This window comes from Sminthopsis crassicaudata, chromosome 4 (assembly GCF_048593235.1).
Source record: "Sminthopsis crassicaudata isolate SCR6 chromosome 4, ASM4859323v1, whole genome shotgun sequence".
Taxonomy (NCBI): domain Eukaryota; kingdom Metazoa; phylum Chordata; class Mammalia; order Dasyuromorphia; family Dasyuridae; genus Sminthopsis; species Sminthopsis crassicaudata.
Window position 1 is genome coordinate 319,847,209 of NC_133620.1, and position 20,894 is coordinate 319,868,102.

The 20,894-nt window shown below is 39.3% G+C and overlaps 1 protein-coding gene across 2 annotated transcripts in view; it reads right to left on the reverse strand.

The window, feature by feature from the left end:
- Window positions 1-4,235: 4,235 nt before the first annotated feature.
- Window positions 4,236-20,894, reverse strand: part of FAAP100 (FA core complex associated protein 100) — a 43,278-nt gene continuing 26,619 nt past the window's right edge. For both annotated transcript variants that reach the window (XM_074265110.1, XM_074265111.1), the window contains exons 9-10: window positions 18,491-18,634; window positions 4,236-17,625 (exon numbers count right to left, since the gene is read on the reverse strand). In XM_074265110.1, the coding sequence (XP_074121211.1) occupies window positions 18,503-18,634 (132 nt within the window). In that variant the 3' untranslated portion in view covers window positions 4,236-17,625; window positions 18,491-18,502. The remainder of the gene's footprint in view (window positions 17,626-18,490; window positions 18,635-20,894) is intronic.

The following is a 20,894-nucleotide window of genomic DNA, read 5'->3' on the forward strand; positions in this document are numbered from 1 at the left end:
GTCCCTGTCCTCAAGGAGCTTACAATATGATGAGAGAGACAATATGCAAAAATATAGATATACAGAGCAAGCTGTATTTGGTGGTAGCCAGGTAGCTCCGTGAATAGAGCGCATAGGCTGGGAGTCAGGAAGAAATGCCTCAGTCATTGGCAAACTGTTAAGGGCAGGTCAATTCTCCAAGAGCCTCCACAGCTGTGGATCATAGTGTCAAAAGGAGCTGCAGGGCAGCCTTTGCTGACACAGGTGTTGTGGACTGGGAATGAGATAAATTGGAAGCAGAGAGAAGAGGAAAGAGGTCAAACAACACAATAACCTCTCAGTCAGAGAGGTCAGAGAACAGCAACTGCCTCTCAGTCTCCTTGTATCATCCTCTCACAAGAGGAGATCCGTTCTGGGTTGGATCTCTAGCAGCCACTGTCAGGTGGCTCCAGTGTATTCCAACAGCAAACCCTGTTTGCCTCAGTTTCCTTATCTGTAAAATGAACTAAAAAAGAAAATGGCAAACCATGTCAATGTTTTTGACCAAAAACCCCCCAAAAAACCAAAAACCCCAACCCAAAAGAAGTCATAATGATTTGGGGATGACTAAAAAGTAATTAAACAACAAAAGTTATATGTAAGATAAATAAGAAATAGTTAAAAAAATAAGGAAAGCTTTAGAATTAAGAGGGATTAAAGGTTTCCTGTAGATAGAAGGTGGGATTTTAGTTGGGACTTATAATAAGTCAGGGATCTCAGAAGTCACAATGGAGAAGGGAGGTCATTCCAGGCATGGGAGACAAACACAAAGAATGTTCTGAACAAGAGAGGGAATGTCTTGTTGGTGGAACAACCAGGAAACCAGATATCTTTAGGTAATTTATAGACAAGGTCATGTTCATATATATGTCTGTGTGTATATGAACATATATATTATATATGCACAAGCCTATGTGTATGTATGCATACACCCACATACACATTATTTATAAAAATATGTGTAACTTTTTGTCATAATTAATTCAAAGTTTTAAAAGTCAAGCCTAATTCTTTAATTACCATGTTCAGGGAACCTCAGAATGTCCATTCATTTCTAATGTCAATTTATTTGGAGGCTTAAAATTCATAAAGACGCTTCTGCCTCCTGAGAGCTGTCTTTTATCTAATTCATTCTCTACAAAGTCACATTTGTTCTACCAGCTGTTAGGGAGTTACTAGTTTGGGATCATGATTAGTGTGCCTGCTGCATATTTAATTGCATTAAATTTTTTTTTTCTCTATTTCTTAAGACCTCTTGTACTGTTTAACAAAACCAAATTAACTCTTGACTTGCCAGGGTATACAATTTTTCAGTCTTTGGCCATAGGAAGTACCATAGCTCCCATCTGTCTGGGAGCAATCATAGCACTCAGATTAAAGAGAATTTGATCCTTTAATATTACATATGCATCATACTCTACATATTATTCCCAAATGTTCACTGAATAGCTTTATAATATTATAATGCTTGGAACTCATCATGAGGACCAATGAGAACCACAGCTATAAACCTGATTTAAAAAAAATTTTATCACCAGTTCTAATCAGTCATCAAGAACTAATTAAGCCCTTACTATGTGCTAGGCACTATATTAAGTATAGGATATCAAGAAAGGCAAAAACACAGTTCCCTACCCTCAACACATTAATTGAATGGAGGAACCTAAACAACAAAACATGTATATTCAAGTCATACATACAGTATGTCAGAAACTATGCATACACCAATAGTTTATTTCCTATACCAAGATAAGATTGAAATGGGTATATGATTTAGGCATAAAAGGTGATACTATAAGCAAATTAGAAAGCAAGGGACAGTTTACCTGTCATATCTTTGGGAGAAGAGAGGAATTTGTGATCAAACAAGAAACAGAAAATATTATAAAATGCAAAATAGATCATTTTGATTACATTAAATTTAAAAAGTTTTTGCACAAACAAAATTAATGCAGTCAAAGATTAGAAGGGAAGCAAAAAGCTGGGAAACAATTTTTTACAGCCAGTATTTCTGATCATTTCATTTCTAAAATATATAGAGAACTGAGTTAAATTTAATAAGAATACAAGTCATTCCTCAGTTGATAAATGGTCAAAGGATATGAAAAGACAATTTTCAGATAAAGAAATTAAGTCCTTTTATAGTCATATGAAAAAGTGCTCTAAATTACTATTTATTAGAGCAATGCAAATTAAAATTACTCTGAGAACCTCATACCTATCAGATTGGCTAAGATGACAGGAAAAGATAATGATAACTGTTGGAGGGGATGTGGGAAAACCAGGATATTAATGCATTGTTGGTGGAGTAATGAACTGATCCAACCATTCTGGAGAGCAATTTGGAACTGTGCCCAAAGAGCTATCAAACTTTGCTTGCTTTTGACATTTACCGGTGACATTACTAGGTCTGTATCCCAAAGAGGTCATAAAAAAAAAAAAAAAAAAAAAAAAAAAAGGACCCACATGTGCTACATTTGTAGTAGCTTTTTTTATGGCGGCAAATAATTGGAAAAAATGGATGCTCATCAATATGGTAATAGCTGAACAAGTTGTTGGTATAAGATTGTTATGGAATAATAATGTTCTACCAGAAATGATGAACAAATTGATTTCAAAAAAAGCCTGTAAAGACTTACATGAACTGATACTGAGTGAAGTGAGCAGAACCAGGAAAATATTGTACACAGCAACAGCAAGATTGTGTGATAATCAACCATGATAAACTCTGCTCTTCCAAGCAATTCAGTGATCTAAGGCAATTCCAATAAATTGGATGAAAAATGCCATCCACATCCAGAGAGAACTATGGAAACTAGATCAGATCAAAACATACATTTTCATTTTTTTTTCTTGTGGTTTTTCCCTTTTGTTCTGATTTTTCTCCCCCAACATGACTCATATGGAAATATGTAAAAAATAAATGTGCATATATAACCTAATATATATGTATAATAAAATATTTACATACAATAGAAAGAAGATAATCTCAGAGGGAACACCCTAGCATCAGAGAGAATCAGCAAAGGCTTCTTGCAGGTAGGATTTGAGCTAAGACTTGAAGGAAGCCAGAAAAAGTGATTGGTGCACAGGTGAAGAAAAACATTGAACTTACCCTCTGCATTAGCTGCTGAGCCACAGGAAATGATGACTCAGTGAATTTACAGTAAAAGATTGACCCATTTCTCTGCCATTCTCTTCCTGGGTTGAAGTTGTAAAAGCTGTTTTGATTTGTTTGCTAAGAGTTAGGTAAGGTAAGAGTTGACTGCTCCTAACAATCACCAGGTCTCCAGGTAGCTGTAGGTACATGTCCTCATTTAATAAGTCAACTATTATGAAAAATTCTGTAAGTTAGCCAATTGAGATAATATTTGCAAAAAGCACTTAGTACTGGCACATATAAGGTGCTGTATAAATTTTTATTCCCTTTCCCCCACTCACTTCCCCTAATCCCTTCATTAGAGGCAGGTTTTCCCAGAATTGAAGCAGAGGGATTGAGTATCTCAACTTGTGAGGTGACCTAATAATGGTTCTTCTCTGTAAGAATGTATAATTAGTGGGGCATAGGGACTTAACTCATGATGGGAATATTCTAGGAATAAATACTTTGAGATTAGTAGACATTTTCCATCTTTCTTTCTTAAAGTATTTCTCCAGAGTTTCTTCATTTTAGCAACATCTAGCTTACCCACATGCCTTTGTAGTAATGCTCAGTTTTCTGGAACCACAGCAAAATGACAGACATAGGACCCTGATTCCATATAAGGTTATCAGGAGAATCAAAATGGGTTAGGATGTAGAATGTGAATGCTTTGGCCTCCATTTCAGGGGCAGGCAGGTTACATCTGCAATCTTGAGGGCTTTGCAGAGTTGTTTCTTCTCCTTGGCTCAAGCCTCCACGAATGTGTTCTCTCCATTGTTAGGGGGACAGTGACTAGCACCTCAATTTCATTTAATCATTTAATATCAATTGCTTTTTAAAAGATACATGTGCTTCAAAGATACAAGAACAATCATTTAAACATTCCCTTCTCCCAATTCCTTGGAATGCATACTATCTCAAATACTACTTTATTCTCTGACAAGGAAAACGTTCATAATTTGTCTCAAATACAAAATAGTACTGGTCCCACCAAGTTAATGTCCAGATGTGATATGACTTCTCATTTCAGCTTCCACTAATTTGGGATCCCAAAGATTATTTTACCTTGGCACTGAAGCCACAGAACTCAGCTCGGACTCCTGGATTCCTGAGCCTTTCTCTCCTCATCTTAAAAAATTCCGAAGGTTAAAGACTTTATTTCCTTCATCAGAGATCATGAATGAGTTATTGACATTTCCAATTTGCCTCCTTCCAAGCCAAAGGACATGAATCAAGGAAGAGGAAGGAGTCAAAATTGACAGACCTTTTGAATGCCTCTGTAGATAGCCAAAAAGCCTTCCTATTCCCAGCCAAAAACAGTTGCAGAATATCTACACATGTTCCACAGGTTTTTTTACACTTCATCATAATTTTCCCAGAAGAAATGTCTCTAGCATCCTCTGCATGGAAGTTACATCAGCCAAGCAAGCTAATGGGGTCTGCACATGTTCCAGAGCCCCATGACATATGTAAGATACTCTGAAAACCATAAAGCTTTTTTGTAAATATGAGCTGTTATTATCACCAGTGGATGAGTGTGGAGGCTGAAAGGCAAAAACTGGGCAAAGAAATTAGCAAGAGCCTTGGGATGTCACCTGGGCCATTCCCTTTCTCCAAAAAGAAATCCCAACCACCTGGAGTCTACCAGAAATGTAAGGGATCCAGAGACAAGGAAGAGTAGGTCTGTAAGAAGGCAACAAAGACAGTAAACAGATAATAGAGGCCAAATGTGGAGTTAAGTCCAATCTGAGTATTTACCTTTGCCTTCCAGCCAGGTGGCTGACACTGTAAGGATGGAACTCCCCCTGCTGGCCACCTGGTTCAAGTCAACTCGGTTCTAAAGGGCAAACACTATCTCAGGAACGGTGACTGTCCTCACCACTTGCCTTGAAAAGGCTGTCCAAAGGTAATCTAAAGGTGATAGTAAGGAAGTGCCAGCTCACAGCAAAGAGAGTGGGAGTGGAGGCTGTAAATCAGGACTAGCTGGAGCCAGATGGAACCAGGAAGGGCCGATTGTTAAATTTTCTGTGTGAAATTTTCAACATTTGCACCTTGGAAATTGGCAAATAGTACAAATCAGGGAATGATTTATTGTACTGTTGATTGTCTAAATTTGAAAAAAGGATGAGAAAAATGTTAATAATGCAGATTAGACTTAAAAGCATGTCATGCATTTTCAGAGAGCCTGTGCTTTGTTTTAAACATTGTTTCAAACAATAACCAGATGTAGACCATCTGCTGTGTTCACACAGACCGTAAAGACCAGAAGATAAGAAAGTAAAGGAGCTGATCTGGAAGAACAGAAAACAAAAAAGCAAAATAAACTAGAAAGGGTAACAACATGTCTAATGACAGGTCAAAGGAAGATAAAGGAGAGAGGCTATGGGTAGTTTGGTCATAATGATCTATGTGGGTGATCTACTGATCCCTTAAGGTCAGACAAGGGTAACGAAAAGAATCTGGACATCGATTCAGAAATCTTGGTTTAGAAAGTCTCTTTCTAATATTTCCAGCAGCTTTGTGACTATCACTTCACAGTCTCTGTTTCCTTATTCATACTAATAGATATTCTGCTTTGCTACCAACTGCCTCACTAGGTTATGGTTAAGGAGGTAAACAAACCCTTATTGTTTCAACAAACACTGAGTCTTTACTAATTATAAGACAATGTACCAGGTACTATTTTGATATTGATATTGAACTTGCTGGGGAGGAAGGAAAGTAAGCTCATAGGCCCAACAAGAATCCAGAATGACAGGACAAGCCTTAAAAGAAGTGCTTGCTGAAAGATAATGACAGAGAAAAGTTTTGAAAGTGACAATGAAAAGCAAGGAGAACCAAGTCCAATTTCTAGCCTTGTGTGCCAGGAAGTGAGAAAGAAGGAACTTTGGAAAGGGTGTCAAGAGATGTTGATATCTTCAAGAGAAAGCTGGATTTCATGAGAGGAATGTAAAGGGAGTTTGTTAACAATAGAAAAGGGTCCCAGAGGACATAATGCAAAGGAAAAGAGTTTTCCTTTTAAGAGTTAATGTAATGCTAATAATGCAAATTGAACTTAAAAAAAAAATAAAGGAAATGACTATCTCCCTTCAAATTAAAATAGAAATAACCCAGAACCCTGAGCCCAAGATCCCAAGGAACAGCAATGCTTCCCAGATGGCTTTAGCTAGTCCTTGTAACCATCATCAAAGGGAGCAGCCCTTTTGTAAAAGGTGCACCTCATTTCTACCAGTACTGTCATCAACTCTCACCAATTGCAACTGGCAAAGAGGCATTTCTAAGAGCCCTGGAAATAGCCACACACAGTCACACAGACACATCCCTTTACATCCTCATTCCAGCCTAGCCCCTTCATCCATCCAGGGACAAAATTCTTCAGTCATTTGATCTGGCAATTTTCTTTGCCCGAATTTTAACTCTTGGCTCCTCAGTAGCCACAGTTACTGAAGAACTGAAAAAGAAAGTTCTCATCATTCAAGTCCTTGACATTGTCAAATGATTCAACATTAGAACCCAATAAGGATTTATTAATGGAAATTAATGGAAGATAGATGTATTACCATCTGCTTTTCCATTGCACTAAGTAAAACAGAGCTTTTCCATTTGACTTTCAGCTGAAATATCCTCTGTATATTATATTCCAGAGTATAAGCACCTGGTAAGTACAGACTACCTTTTTTTTTCTGTTATTCCCGCTTATCAGCATATAGTAAACACTTTAGTAATAGAAGCTTTTTCATTCATTTTAATCTCACAACCACCCTCAGAAATTTGGAGCCATTGAGTGGTTTGTTCAAGGTCACACAGCTAATAAGTCTCAGAGCTAGGATTTGAACTCAGGTTCAAAGTGCATTGTGCCCCTCTGGCTCTAAATAGAACCTGGAGAGGGCTGAAGTTGAGTGACAATTGTGCGCTGCCTTTGTAGAGGATCCCCACATGGTGGCAGTGCTTGTGCCAGGCAGGCTACAGTGTAGGGAAGGTGACCTTGATGGAAGAGGATGGCTATGGTAATGGGGGTAATGAGGGAGTGGCTAGCCAGGGCACCTAGCACTAAGGGATTACAGGAACCCACTCACACACACACACACACACACAGCCCTACAGTAATACTTGTGACATTGGCTGCCTCCAGTTTTCTCTCTTGCTCTGTGTTCTAGGAAATAGAGTAAGACAAATACATCTCTAACCCTAGATAAAAGTATAAATTCCACAAGAAACACAAAATGTGAATGAGAACACTTCTGACCAAGGGAACTAAGAAGTGTTTTCACAAAGGAGGTGGCCTTTGAGATGGGCCTAAAGGAGGTAGGGTGGGATTTTGTCAGGGGAAAAAGATGGAAAAAATTGTAGGTGGAAGGAAGAGCATAAACAAAGGTGAGGAATTTGGGAATCAAAGGAGCCCATCCCAGTGATGAGGGTTGAAACACAGATATTCTTCCCGGAAGCTGCTCAAAACTGCTAAGGATGAAAATGGGTTCTGAGACGTGAAAAGGTTAAGGTTAGTTTTTGAGGTAACAGTTTTAGGGGTCCCCATATGGGCCACCAACTAATGAGGGAAAGGAAAGGAGGAACCCCATTTCTTGGAGCATAGATAATCCCATGAGGCGCAGTGTCCATTGTAAAATGAATTTACAGGCCCAAAAACCTAGATTGATAAATAAAAGGTTATTGTAGGAATTTGGAAGTAAAGGTCAGTTAGAAAGACGCCAGGGCCGAAGGTGACCGCTGGGCTGGCAGGAACCCTTACATGGCTGGCAGGAACCCCTTACATGGCTGGAAGGATACCATGTGTTGGCTGGGAGGGCTCCTGCAAAGAGGGCTCCAGCTTGGCCCTTTTTATACCTAGAAGATGATGGGCGGTAACCCCCCCAAGTTCTTGGCGGGCTTTTCAGTTAGCCCAGATCAGATGAGGCTGGGGGAAGCTGAGCTGATGATGGTGGGGGCTGGGCTCAGATATTCAAAGGGTGCCTTTGACCAGGATTTGTGAATCAAGGTCAGTCATGGGTTAAAGGGACCCCCAACCCTCATCACCAGGAATGGAGAGTTGTCTAGTTTGGCTGGAATTTAGGGTACTTGAGATGAAAAAGCTTGGGACAAAGAGAATTTTGCCCGATGACATTGACATAGGAAGAGACTGGGTCTTCCCCCCACAAGGCAACCACCTGTCTCACCTCGGGATCTCTCACTACCCTGTATTTGGGGCCTATTAATATGGTGTATCTCTCCTGTACTACATTCCTTCCCAACTCCTCCAGAGGAAAGGGGCCTGACCACTCCCTCACCTGAAGTCAATCTGAAATCCTACACAACTGTTTTTTCTAATGTTTAGCAACAATACTCAGAGACAACTGAAAAGATGGGTTGGAGCCATATGTGAAAGGGCATTGAATGCCAGAAGTTGGTGGAGGCAAAGGTGCATTTTTCAGGAGCAAAGCCAGCTAGCCAGATAAACATAAGAATCAGAAGGGAATAGAGTAAATGATGTCTTAGTCCATGTTTCAATAATGGTAGAGGGCAGCTAAATGGCCCAGTAAGTAGAGTGCTAGGCTTGGAGTCAAGAAAACCCAAGTTCAAATCCAGTTTGGGACACTTGAGTCACCTGGACAAGTCAGTTAACCTGTTTGCTTCAGTTTCCCCAATTGTAAAATGGGGTTAATAATAGCATCCATCTCAAAGGATTTTGTGACTGACTATCAAATAAGATTCTTCTAAATCCCTTAGTTCAGTTCCTGGCACATAATTGGTGTTATATAAATGCTTACTCCCTTCCCTTCCTCCCTAAGTATATTTTTTGAGGAGAGACGGGGGAAAAGGCTGCTACAAGGGATCAGGAAAGGCTATGTGGGTAGTTCTTGATCCTAACCTTAAAGGAAAACAAGGATTCCAAGGGGTTGAAATAAGGAAGAGATTCCAGGTGTTTGAGGGAACATTAACATATGGCACTGAGTACAAAGATACAGAGATGGGAATGAAAGGCTATGTATGAAGAAGAGAGACCAGTATATGGAAAGGGAAGCAAAGTATAATAAAGGTGGAAAGGTATGATATGGTTGGGTTGCAAAGGGCTTTAAATGCCAAATGTAGGACTTTTTATATCTGATCCTAGAGGTAATTGGAAGCCATTAGAATTTCCTGAGTGGGGAATTGTCATGGCCAGATCTGTGCTTTGAAAAATCACTTATGCATCTGCATAGAGGATGAATTAGAGAAAGGAAAGACTGAGGTGAGGAGACCAATGGGGAGATCTTTGCAATGTCAGATAAGAATGATGAAGACCTGAATTAGGCTGGTTGGTTGTGTGAATGGAGAGATGTAGAAACATGTCAAGACTGGGGCTGATTGGATATATGAGGTGCTAATGAGGATGACATTTAAGTTCTGAACTTAGGTTTTAGAAGGATGGTGATGCTTTCAAGAGAAATAGAGGGAAAGAATTAGATTGGGGGAGAAAGATGAGTTCTGTCACGTACATTTATGTACATGTAGAATTGTAAATACCAGTTTGAAATGTCCAATGGGTCCAACAGATAATTTGTGATGCAGGACTGGAGTGCCTGAAAAAGTGAGGGCCCAATCAGCACAAAGGAGTGACTTTTTTCCAGCTCTGTTCATTAGTACTTGCATAGAAAGTAAAAGATGGTGAGAGAAATCCTGAATTGGAGTTTCAAACACAAGGGAACAAGGGATTCAAAAGCAAAGGATAATATTGAATTGAACTAGTTAACAGGAAAATAAAGCCAAAAAGAGATGATGATCTGGGAAAGTACTGAGGAGTAGCAAGATTGAAAATTCTGGACAAAGAATAAGTTTAGAGAGAGGAACGGGAAGAAATGGAATGATAGGATGCTATGATCAGATAGAGGAATGGGTGATGGCAAAATCAAGGGTTGTGACCATTCATTGTATTTAGCTGGGGTAAAGGGGGAAAAATAGGTCATAAGAGTTGAGTAAGTTAAGATCCAGGGAGACGAAGATGTTTGAGGAAATGTTGACACATGGCAAGGCAGCATTTGAAAGGGACAGAGACCATAATTCAGATCCTGAATTCTTAGAAAAAATAAGAAAGTTGATCTGGGAGCTAGTAGGTAACAAGATCCAGAAGTTTGAAGTCAGGCATCTCCTGCCTGAGAAAAAGGAAGAGATGTGGCAGAGGCAGCTAGGGCAGATGTAGAGTGCATAAGTGCCTGTTTTGGGTCAGATTTGAGAAATCGTGTTGTGTTTTCAGGAGTTTGTGCAGTGGACAGAAAATTAAATTTATAGTCAGAAAGCCTCAAATCCTGCTTCAGATTTGTGTGACCTTTAGAAAGTCACTTAAATCTGTCTGCCTCAATTTCCTCAAGTATAAAATAGGGATAAAAATAACACTTACCTCCTAGGATTATTGTGAGATAAAATGAGATATTTGTAAAAATCTTGCAAGCCCTAAATAAGTTTGCTAATTTTTAAAAAATTTTTTTTAATAATGGATCTATAGGAAGTTGGAAATAAAAGGGTGTGTGGAGTGCAAGAGGTGGGAGATGGAATAGTTTCTGGATAGATAATAGTTTCTGTGAAAGAAAGATCTGGCAATTTTAATGGTCTACAAAAGTTTAAGCAACAGTATGACATTGCAGCCCCCAAAAGTTAACATGATTAAGTTAAAAGCTACACTAACAGGAACACACTGTCCAGAATAAAGGAGGTGAGAAGTCCTTCTGTGCTCTGCTCTTGATATATAATCTGGAACAGTATATCTGGTCTGGGTACAATCTCTCTTTTTTTAGTTTCTAGAGAAAAGAGGCTATGTAGAATGGTATATAGGATCATATGCCACAAAGGCCAAGAAAATTAAAGGCAGAGGCAATTAAGAGATTAGTAATTTTGGTACACTTAATTTTAAAGGCAGCAGTTTCAGTTGTGTGATAAAGTGAGAAGTAAAAGAAGTAGGGGCAATGAGTATAAACAGTTTCTTCAGGAAGCTTGGCTGAGAAATGAAGTCAAGATGGAGAATAGCTTCAGGAAATGGTAGAGCTAATGAGAGTTAAAAATGGGAAACACTTGGATATATGTTTGTAGGCAGCAAGGAAGAATCCAGGAGTTTTATAAAGACTGAAGATTGGGAAAAAGAGGATAATCTGCTGAACATAGGAAGGAAAGGGATCATAGCTTCACACAGAGGGTGCTAGAGAGGAAAGGATTACTTTTTCTTAGATTAAACTGAAGAGATTGGAGGATGATATTAAGGCATTATGAAGTGAGGAGATGGATGGGAATATTAGCCTAGTGTTTGAATGCCCTCTGTCCACACTGCTGTGGCTTTTGATCATATATATTTGAGATAATTCTCTCTATATAATGGATATCACACCTCCATATGAGTTAATATAAAGATTTTCCTTCCAATAAGCCACTTTCTTATTCTTGTTGTTTATTTTATTTACATCAATAAACAAAAAAATGAGTTTATTTTTGAATCATCTATCCTGGTCAGGTTTACTTGACTCAAGAAACTTGCTGCCAAATGGTTCAGGATCTCTTTAAAAATCAAATCTACAAGTTTCTCATTTGTAAAGTCTATAAAAAGTTTCTCGTCTATAAAAAATAGCCCTGCCACTTTACTATGTATATGACTTTAGAAAAACTATTTGATATCTATGGGCCTCCCACTTATCTGTATGTAGTTTGGAATAAGGTCCTTGAAGTCAGGGGGGCTGTTTTTGCTTTTTCTTTCTATTCTCAGCATTCATTCAGTGCCTGGTACATTGTAAACTTGATTTTCATGAGGGTGGAGGGAAACAGATCAGAGCACTCTAGATAAAATGATTTCTCTCTCCAACTCAATTGATGAAATCACAGGAGCAGAGCATAATAAAGACAATAAGCAACCTGGGTTTTAAATGAAATGCAAAGTGTTTTTACAATTGTCTCTGTGTATAAAAATGTTTTTCAGTCAAATTTGATGGAATGAAGGAATCTACCCATTAGCTGACCAAAGGTCTGACCATACTCCCCAGCAAGAGAGATTTGCTGGGGAAACTTGGTAAGGATGTTGAATATAGGCAGAAACAGAAATGTGAGCTCTGGCTGGAGAGAAATGAGCTGACTGGAAGAAACCAACTCTTGAAAAGGTTTGGTAGGATGATTTCTTTAAGCTATATAATCATTAGGAGACACTGCAACAAGGAACAGACCCAAAGGATGACTTGCCCAGCACAGATGTCCCACTCTGGAAGAGAAAGTATATATCCTCTTCCTAAGGATCTGAAACATGATTTGCAACAGCTATATGTATTTTTCTATTAATGTCCTTTGTATGTACCTTCTCATTCCACTATCATTGAAGTTGCTGTGGGAAAGCTTGCTTCAGGTTAATGGCAGAAATGTTTACTATTATTAAGATATTATCTTAGTAAAATGACTATTTTGAGCTAATTGTGTCTATTGGCTAACTATTAAGAGTTAAGTGCATGGGTTAGGCTTTGTAGCTATAGTTAGGACTCAAACAGAATATTTTCAACAGGAGGCTAATATATACAGCCCACCTTCCAACGTTGGAGTGCTGAGAAGAGGGTATGCATGGAAAATAACTTCTATCATGGCTTCTAGCTCTCAAAGTTTATGGATATGATAAGTACTACATAACCAGCAAGATTGTTGAGGAATGTGTTTTGTATAGTTCAGGATTTAACACCCTAAAGTCATAGGATCACATCTTTATGTGAAAGAAACCTCAGAAGTTATCTAGTCATGAAACCCAGAGATTAAATGTCTTGCTTAAAACTGGGCAGGTGGCATTAGAGCTAGATATTGAACCCAGATTCCTTGAGTTCAAATCTAGTTCACTTTTCATGTACCATACATAGTGCCTAGGTCTAATGAGCTTATGATTCTAAATTGTTAGTGAGTTGATCTGCATCTGTGAAAGGAATTGCTGTACTAGAAGGTCCCCACGTGTCTGGATAAATTAGTAGAAATGAGAAGACACATGATGACATGATGAAGAAATGATGGCAGAATGAAGAAAGCAGAACAAAAACCTAGACATCGTGGCTCTGTAAAATTAAGACAATCAGTGGAAAACATGGAAACAAATAGGACATTTGTTATTATCTTCCCATTTGCAAACATTTGGAAGTGTTGAAAATTTCATTTGCCCTTTTACGGTTTTGAATACTTGTAATTGTCCATGAAATTTAAAATAAGATTTTATGGGAGTGCTGAGCCCCAAGTATGCAAAGGAAAACTTCCCCACCCCCATTCCCTGAGGACCCTGTCTCTTTGATTATTTCACGGCTGCACTCTCCACTGCTAGGCTTTCTCAAGACTCTCTTCCCCAGCCCCTTCCTTTTCAATGGGACAGAATGTAGTTTTACATACTACAAAGCAGGCTGCATCACAGATTTCATTGTATCATTTTGCTCCAAAAGCACCCCTCTTCCGAATCTCTTACTTCAGTAGGGGATCACTTTCCAGTATCCCAGGCTAAAACCTAGATGCTATCTTCAACTTCACTTTCCCTCTCCTATGTATACCAACAACTGATCAATCTCCATCTTCTTCACAGGCTTTCTCCTCTCATTCCCCCATCTCCACTCCAGTTCAGCACCACCCCATCCTCCCACCTCTTACTTGCAATAGTTTCCTAATTCATTTTCCTGCTTAAATTTTTCCTTTTTCAGTCCGTTCCACAGCTACCAATGATTTTCCTAAAGCTGGGGTTAAAACTGTCACTTCTTTCTTCAAATTCCAATGGCTCCCTATTTCAGCTATTTCTGCATCTCATCCTTTTAAAATGTCTACTTTTTTGCAGAAGTTTTACAACATGCATAAGTATTAGTACATGGAAATACATATATAATAATTAGAAGTGGATCTGATTTCTGTGAATAAAGGCAATTCTCAGGTTTGTTTGTTTTTTTTGAGGCTGGGGTTAAGTGACTTGCCCAGGGTCACACAGCTAGGAAATGTTAAGTGTCTGAGATCAGATTTGAATTCGGATCCTCCTGAATTCACGGCTGGTGCTCTATCCACTGTGCCACCTAGCTACCCCCTAAGGCAATTCTCAGGTAAGGAAATTCTCTCTTATAGTGCAGGTCAACACTTCTATAACTTGGGAATCTTAAGAGAGTTGCCTGGAGCAGTGAATTTAAGTAACTTGCTAAAAGTCACCAAGTCAGCATATATCAGAAGCAGGATTTGAACTCACGTTTCCCTGGCAGCCCCCTAGAAGGTAAGGGAGCCCCAAATCATTCCTAACTTCATTTGTCTTTGGACACAAATTCTGCTACAGCAGTTGGTCAACAGCTGGCAAACAAGCTCCCAGTTCCAGCTCAGCAGGAGAATCAGATTGTAGTGAAGCTAGAATGCCCATGAAGTTGGGAAATAGGCTCCTTCCCTGCCCAGAGGGAGTCCACCTAGTTCCCATCTGTGCTCCACTTCTTGGCTTTAGGGAAAAATTACTTCCTGCCTCATTTATTGTGTGTAGCTGCATCCTGGGGAAGCTCCTCCCTCTTCTCAAACCTAGGAAGTCTGGCAATTACTGGGGACTGGCTGGAGATCGCCCTATGGACCTAGCTCTGGTTAGAAAGTAATACTTAAAATTGTTCACACATCCTATTGTCTCCCCCCTCATTTCTGCCTCCTGCATAGTGTTGAGTATTTCATTAGCAGTGCAGTTTGCTGATGGGCAATCGATAAGGGAATGTGCTACTGCAGCTAACAAGAGCAGAGCCCATTTGTAAGGACACAGAACACTTTACATATAGTAGGCACCAGCAAATTATATCTTAGGAAGCTCCATGTAACTTGTCTCTCCTCAGGCTCTTGAGTGCCGATCTGCCTGGCAGTTGGCTGAAATCCAATTAGGTTAGCCCTGCAGGGTGATTGAAAAGACCCAGAGACCTAGATTTGTCAGCCCTGGGATTCAAAACTGCCTGAATTGGCAAATGGAGACGCATTATGAAGAGACCAAAGGCAATGGGGTGGATAATTCTCACAGACAAATCCAACTGCAGTCCCCTAAAATTTAACCTTTTCAGATGCAAGATGCCCAAGGCCCTTGGAGGTTTTTTTGGTCACCTATTACACTAAAGGTACCTATATTGCTTTGGATTCTTGGTTTTTTCTGGTATTCTCCCTGGCTGCTCCTTGCTCTTCTCTTTACAGCTAAGTTTATTGACCTGGAGTCCATGAACTTGTTTCTTAAACTTTTTATAACCATACTTCAATGTGATCAATTTCCCTTAATCTTATGTATTTTATTTTGTGCATTTAAAAACACGATTCTGAGAAGGGATCCATAGGCTTCTTCACAATTCCAATGGAGTCTACAACATTAAAAAGATTAAGAATCAATATTCGTAAACAAAATTTCTGATATGGCCAAACAAGAGGGATTAAATGTGTGGTCGGTCAGGAGACATGAGTCAACATAGAGGAAGCCCTCAAGAAAAAAAGCCTGACCCAGATGCAGAGTGGAAATGGGCTGATTGAGAAAATTCAAGGTCCTTGTGGTCATAAAATCTTGGAGGGGGGGTACAGAACCTTTCCATAGCTCAAATACAAATAAGCATAATAGCCAGACCTGGTATGGTGAGTATGCATAAATGGGGAGGACTCTTTCTGCTGGTGGGAAATCCTATTTTGCCAGCTGCAATCTCTAAAGCAAACATGGGGATAAGGGAGTTATCAGAAGGCCCAGGCTATTCTGTAATTTCATCTGCATCAGAATGATGACTCCAATCTCTTTCCAATTGGACCAGCTCTCTTCTTCCCCTTCTCCTGCAATGCTAAACCACCAGATAGATAACTGGGAACAGTAAGGGTATTTACTCACAGACTCCAAAAAAACATTTTTGGGGCACAAAAAGCTTCTGGAGAGCCTGATCTGGGAGGTTGATGAGAAAGAGCTCCCTCTCTCTTGTACAAGCCAGCCAAGATAAGAGAAGCTTCTCACCCCAGCCTATGTTGTGGTATCAGGCCTTTCTGATCCAGGAGTATAGACTACTCTGCAACCTTTCTGTTCTCCCAACACTTTCAGAGTTGTGGGGTACAGGGAAGAATGTTACATTAACCTGCTTGGACCCCAGGGACTGGATACTTTGAGAGGCAAGTAGTTCAACATCAAGATTTATGTTTATGGACATGAAATGCACAATACATTGAGGGCACTGGAGTGATTGCTTCCTCTGCCTAGGTTTCATCCTTAAGTGCTAGAGACTTCCCTAATGGTCCCTAGGGCCACTGAGAACAGAGCAAAGGGGCTCAATTATTCATGCAGAGTGGTAACTTTTCAGGCAGCCACTACTTTAATTGTGAGGTACATAGAACTCAAGGGGAAGCCTAAGAGAAAAGGAAGGAGGGTGGAAAGTGAAAATTCAAGTTGAGCTGCCAAATATCAAATATTGCAGTGGGAGTGTGGGGGAAAAGGAAGAGCAAGGTAGAAAGGCAAGGAAGACCTGAAGAAATTCAATGGAAAAGAATCATTCTCATGACAGATCGTGGGTTAACAGCCACAACAATTTTCTTGTTAGAGATGGCACTTTAAACAGGAAGGAAATGAATCCAACTGAAACCACCACTAGAGAAAAATGCAAAAAATACAGGTAAGATTTTTTCCCCTCCCATTTTTCCTTTCTATTTTATGTAATTAATTAAATAAAACACAAAAACCTATCCCACACCTGGGACCCTGGAAGTGTGTAGGACTAAGAAAAACAGCAGGCAGGCATCTCTGCCTGAGGCTAAGAGTGAGAAAGAACAGGAGAGGCAGGGGAGATAAGCAGTCACTCATTTGTCCAGAGCACTACCCCTAGAGAATCCCCAGAAAATGACTCAGTGCTAGAGACCTAAGTTTCTACATCACTAAATATGGAGTTATTTAGTATTCTAGCCACTGTTACAGGGAACTATGAATGTGGATTGAAATGACAGATTCTTTCCACTGTGAAACACAAAGCCACTGCTGAGCTATGAACATCAGAAGCTAAACTAGCACTCACAGGCAACACACAAAAGATACATCACCTATTCTCATCATGCCATGGGTACAAGACTCAAGAACCATTCATGCATGGGGCAGTTATCTTAAGAATGACAGAAACACTCACAACTCTTCAGCCTCAATTACCCAAAGGGAAAGCAAATGGGCAGGGAATGGGAAGTGTGAGTGGGAATGGGGATGAATTCTGCTCTAGGCAGGGTTAGATGTTCCTTTTCAAAAGAGGCTAGATGACTCTCTGGTGCTGTATAATATCAAAAAAGTTAAAAACAGATCCACCCCTCAAAACCTTTCTCTGGCATGAAAGGGCCCTCATCAGGCTTAGACGTCCCCACCCAGAGGGGTTGTCAGAAGATTTCTACAGCCTCTATTACTGCACACTGCTTGGCTTCTCAACGGAGAGGATATCTTCAATCCCACTCTTTGGGATCATATGGAAGATTTTCTAGCAGTCAAGAGGTAAGATGTCAGAGCTGCTTAAAAGAACCTGTAAGAAGAAAGGAAAAATAATTAAAGACACATACACATACTTCTAATAAAGTCCTTCTGAGGACTGAGCCTAGGTTCTCAAGGTTATACCAGGAAAGGCTATTCTGGCAGAGTACAATCTCAATAAAGTCCTACCAAGCAGAAAGGCTTTATGTACAGCCCGGTGATGTAGTGTTTGCCTGCTGATAGAGAACTGGCTCATTTAATTAGCAAAGGCTTATCACCAGAAGGTTGCCACTAGGAGGCTTTCTTTTTGGCCATATACTAATGCACAGAGAAGCTAGGATATAAGTCAATGGAAAGATGAAATTACATCTCATTTAAAGTTAATTTTTAAATATACATATTTTTCCTAAAGTGAATCCCCCTCCCTTGGGTGTGCACCCAAGTGCATGAAAACATAAACACCACCCCCCCCAATATATATGGGAGGATGTCACAAAGAAAATTGGATATACTAGTTTTAAATAACGAGCTTTCCTACTACATTCAAAATGATTTAATTTATACATTATTTTTCAGGTAGCAAAGTGAGATGCCCAAGCATCATGAAAACAAGTTACATCTACATTGTATATATACTATTATGCAAGAGCTTGAACTAGAGACACTTGTCTTCAATGAGTTATACCTAAAGAAAATAAATACTCAGGATATATGATAAAAATTGGAGTCAGATGCTGCCAAGGATCAAGTTCATCTTATAAAATTGCCCACATAATGCTAGTCTCTAAAAAAATAGAAGATAAATGAAAATGACTCTAAAAGACAAGATGACTTCACGCGTACTTCTCTAGAGGAACCCAGGATAGGAGCAGAGCTCTTTTCCATAAGAGGGGAGCCTCTGGTGTGAGGTGCCCTACCAGTGCCAGGGATCACAGCAGGATGAGGCTTGGGTTGCGCAGCTGCTTGTAGACTTGGAGGAGTTTCTCTGCGGCAGCACTGGCGCTGGCATCATCTTCAACACACAGACGATCTCTTAGCAACTGCACCTCCTTGAGTAGCATCTATATGGAGCAAGCAAATTAAAATAAAAAGGAAAGAAAACAGGGGCAGGAAGATGGAGAAAATGGTAAGATGCTAAGAAAATCCTTATCCTTGCACCAACTAGTCACAATTCCAGAAGACTCAAGATTAAATATGATGCTCACCTCCTGAGAAATGCCTTGGGGGAAGACTGAGACTTATTTTTCTGGACATGGTCAGTGAAAGAATTTGTTTTGCTTCATTCTGCAAACTTGCTACAAGCATTTTGCTTTTCTTTTTCAAACTCAAATGAGTTAATCTATGCAATTCTTTGCCAAAGCTTTGTAAACCTTAAAGTACTGCATAAATGCTATTATTTAGCTACCATTTAGCTATCATTTAGGCAGGTGGGGAGCACAATGCATAGAGCAAAAAGTCTGGAATCAGAAAAAGAACTCATTACTTGGGTTCAAATCCATTCTCAGACAGTACCAGCTGGGTGAACCTGGACAAATCACTTAAAAATCTCTGGGCCCAGTTTCTTCATCTGTAAATGGGTATAATAATAGCGCCTATCTCCCAGGATTGTTGTGAAGATAAAATCAGATATTTGTAAAGCAATTTGCAAACCTTAAAATTATATGAATGCTATTACTTATTTTTTCCAAACAGGAGTTGGAAGGAAAGAAGATAGATTTTTGTCAATTGGAAAAATAAAATTAAGTTTAAAAAAGAAAGAATAATGTTCAGTTAGTTAGTCAATAAGCATTTATTAAACATTTAGGGGCAGCTAGGTGGCGCAGTGGATAGAGCACCAGCCTTGAATTCAGGAGGACCCAAGTTCAAATCTGGTCTCAGATACTTAATACTTCCTAGCTGTGTGACCCTGGGCAAGTCACTTAACCCCAGCCTCAAGAAAAGGGGGAAAAAAAATTACTATGTGCCAGGCACTGTGTTGGGTATTTAAAGAAAGGTAAAAACACTGTCCCTGCCCTCAAGAGACTCATATTCTAATAGGGGAGGCAACATGTAAAAAACTATTACATACGAAATATATAGAGAGAATATATTCTCAGAAGGAAAGCACTAGCAAGAAGAGGAAGTTGTGACAAGAAGAGGATAGAGAAGGGACTGCCTGCTACAGAAAGTAGAATTTGAGGAAATCATGAAGGAAACCATGGAAGGAAGAACATTCCAGAAATGGGGGACAGTCATTGCAAAAGTTTGGATGGAATATTATTGTATGTGAGGCCAGTGTATCTGAATTGTAGAATATATAAAGAAGAAAAAGGAAGGAGCAAGGTTCTGAAAGATTTTAAGTATCACATCTGATTTTGGTGATAATAATGAACCACTAGAGTTCATGGGAGAGATGGGAAAAGGGAAGGGGAGCAGCAGCAATACTGTCAAACCACCACTATAAAAAAAATCACATTGGTAGCTGAATAGGAGAGAAAGAGAAGAGGAAAGATCTGAGATAGGAAGACCAATGAGACTATGGTAATAGTTAAGGTAAAAGCTAAGAAGGACCTTAGTATGAGTGGAAAGAAGGGTATATAAGACAGATCTTGTGAAAATAGAAATGATAAAATCTGACAACAGACTGGATATATGTAATAAGTACAGGTGAGGAGTTAAGGATGACACTCTATTTGCAAGCCTGATGAACATGAAGATTGTGATGTTCTCACCAGTAATAGGTTTGGGAAGTTTGGGAAAACACCATATACCAAGATAAGCTCAAAATGGGTCCATGATTTAGGCATAAAGAATGAGATCATAAATAAATTAGAAGAACAGAGAATAGTCTACCTCTCAGACCTGTGGAGGAGGAAGGAATTTATGACCAGAGGAGAACTAGAGATCATTATCGATCACAAAATAGAAGATTTTGATTACATCAAACTAAAAAGTTTCTGTACAAACAATGCTAATGCAAACTAGATTAGAAGGGAAGTAACAAATTGGGAAAATATTTTTACAGTTAAAGGTTCTGATAAAGGTCTCATTTCCAAAATATAAAGAGAACTGACCCTAATTTATAAGAAATCAAACCATTCTCCAATTGATAAATGGTCAAAGGATATGAAGACAATTCTCAGATGATGAAATTGAAATTATATTCACTCATATGAAAGAGTGCTCCAAATCACTACTGATCAGAGAAATGCAAATTAAGACAACTCAGAGATACCACTACACACCTGTCAGATTGGCTAAGATGACAGGAACAAATAATGATGAATGTTGGAGGGAATGTGGGAAAACTGGGACACTAATACATTGTTGGTGGAGCTGTGA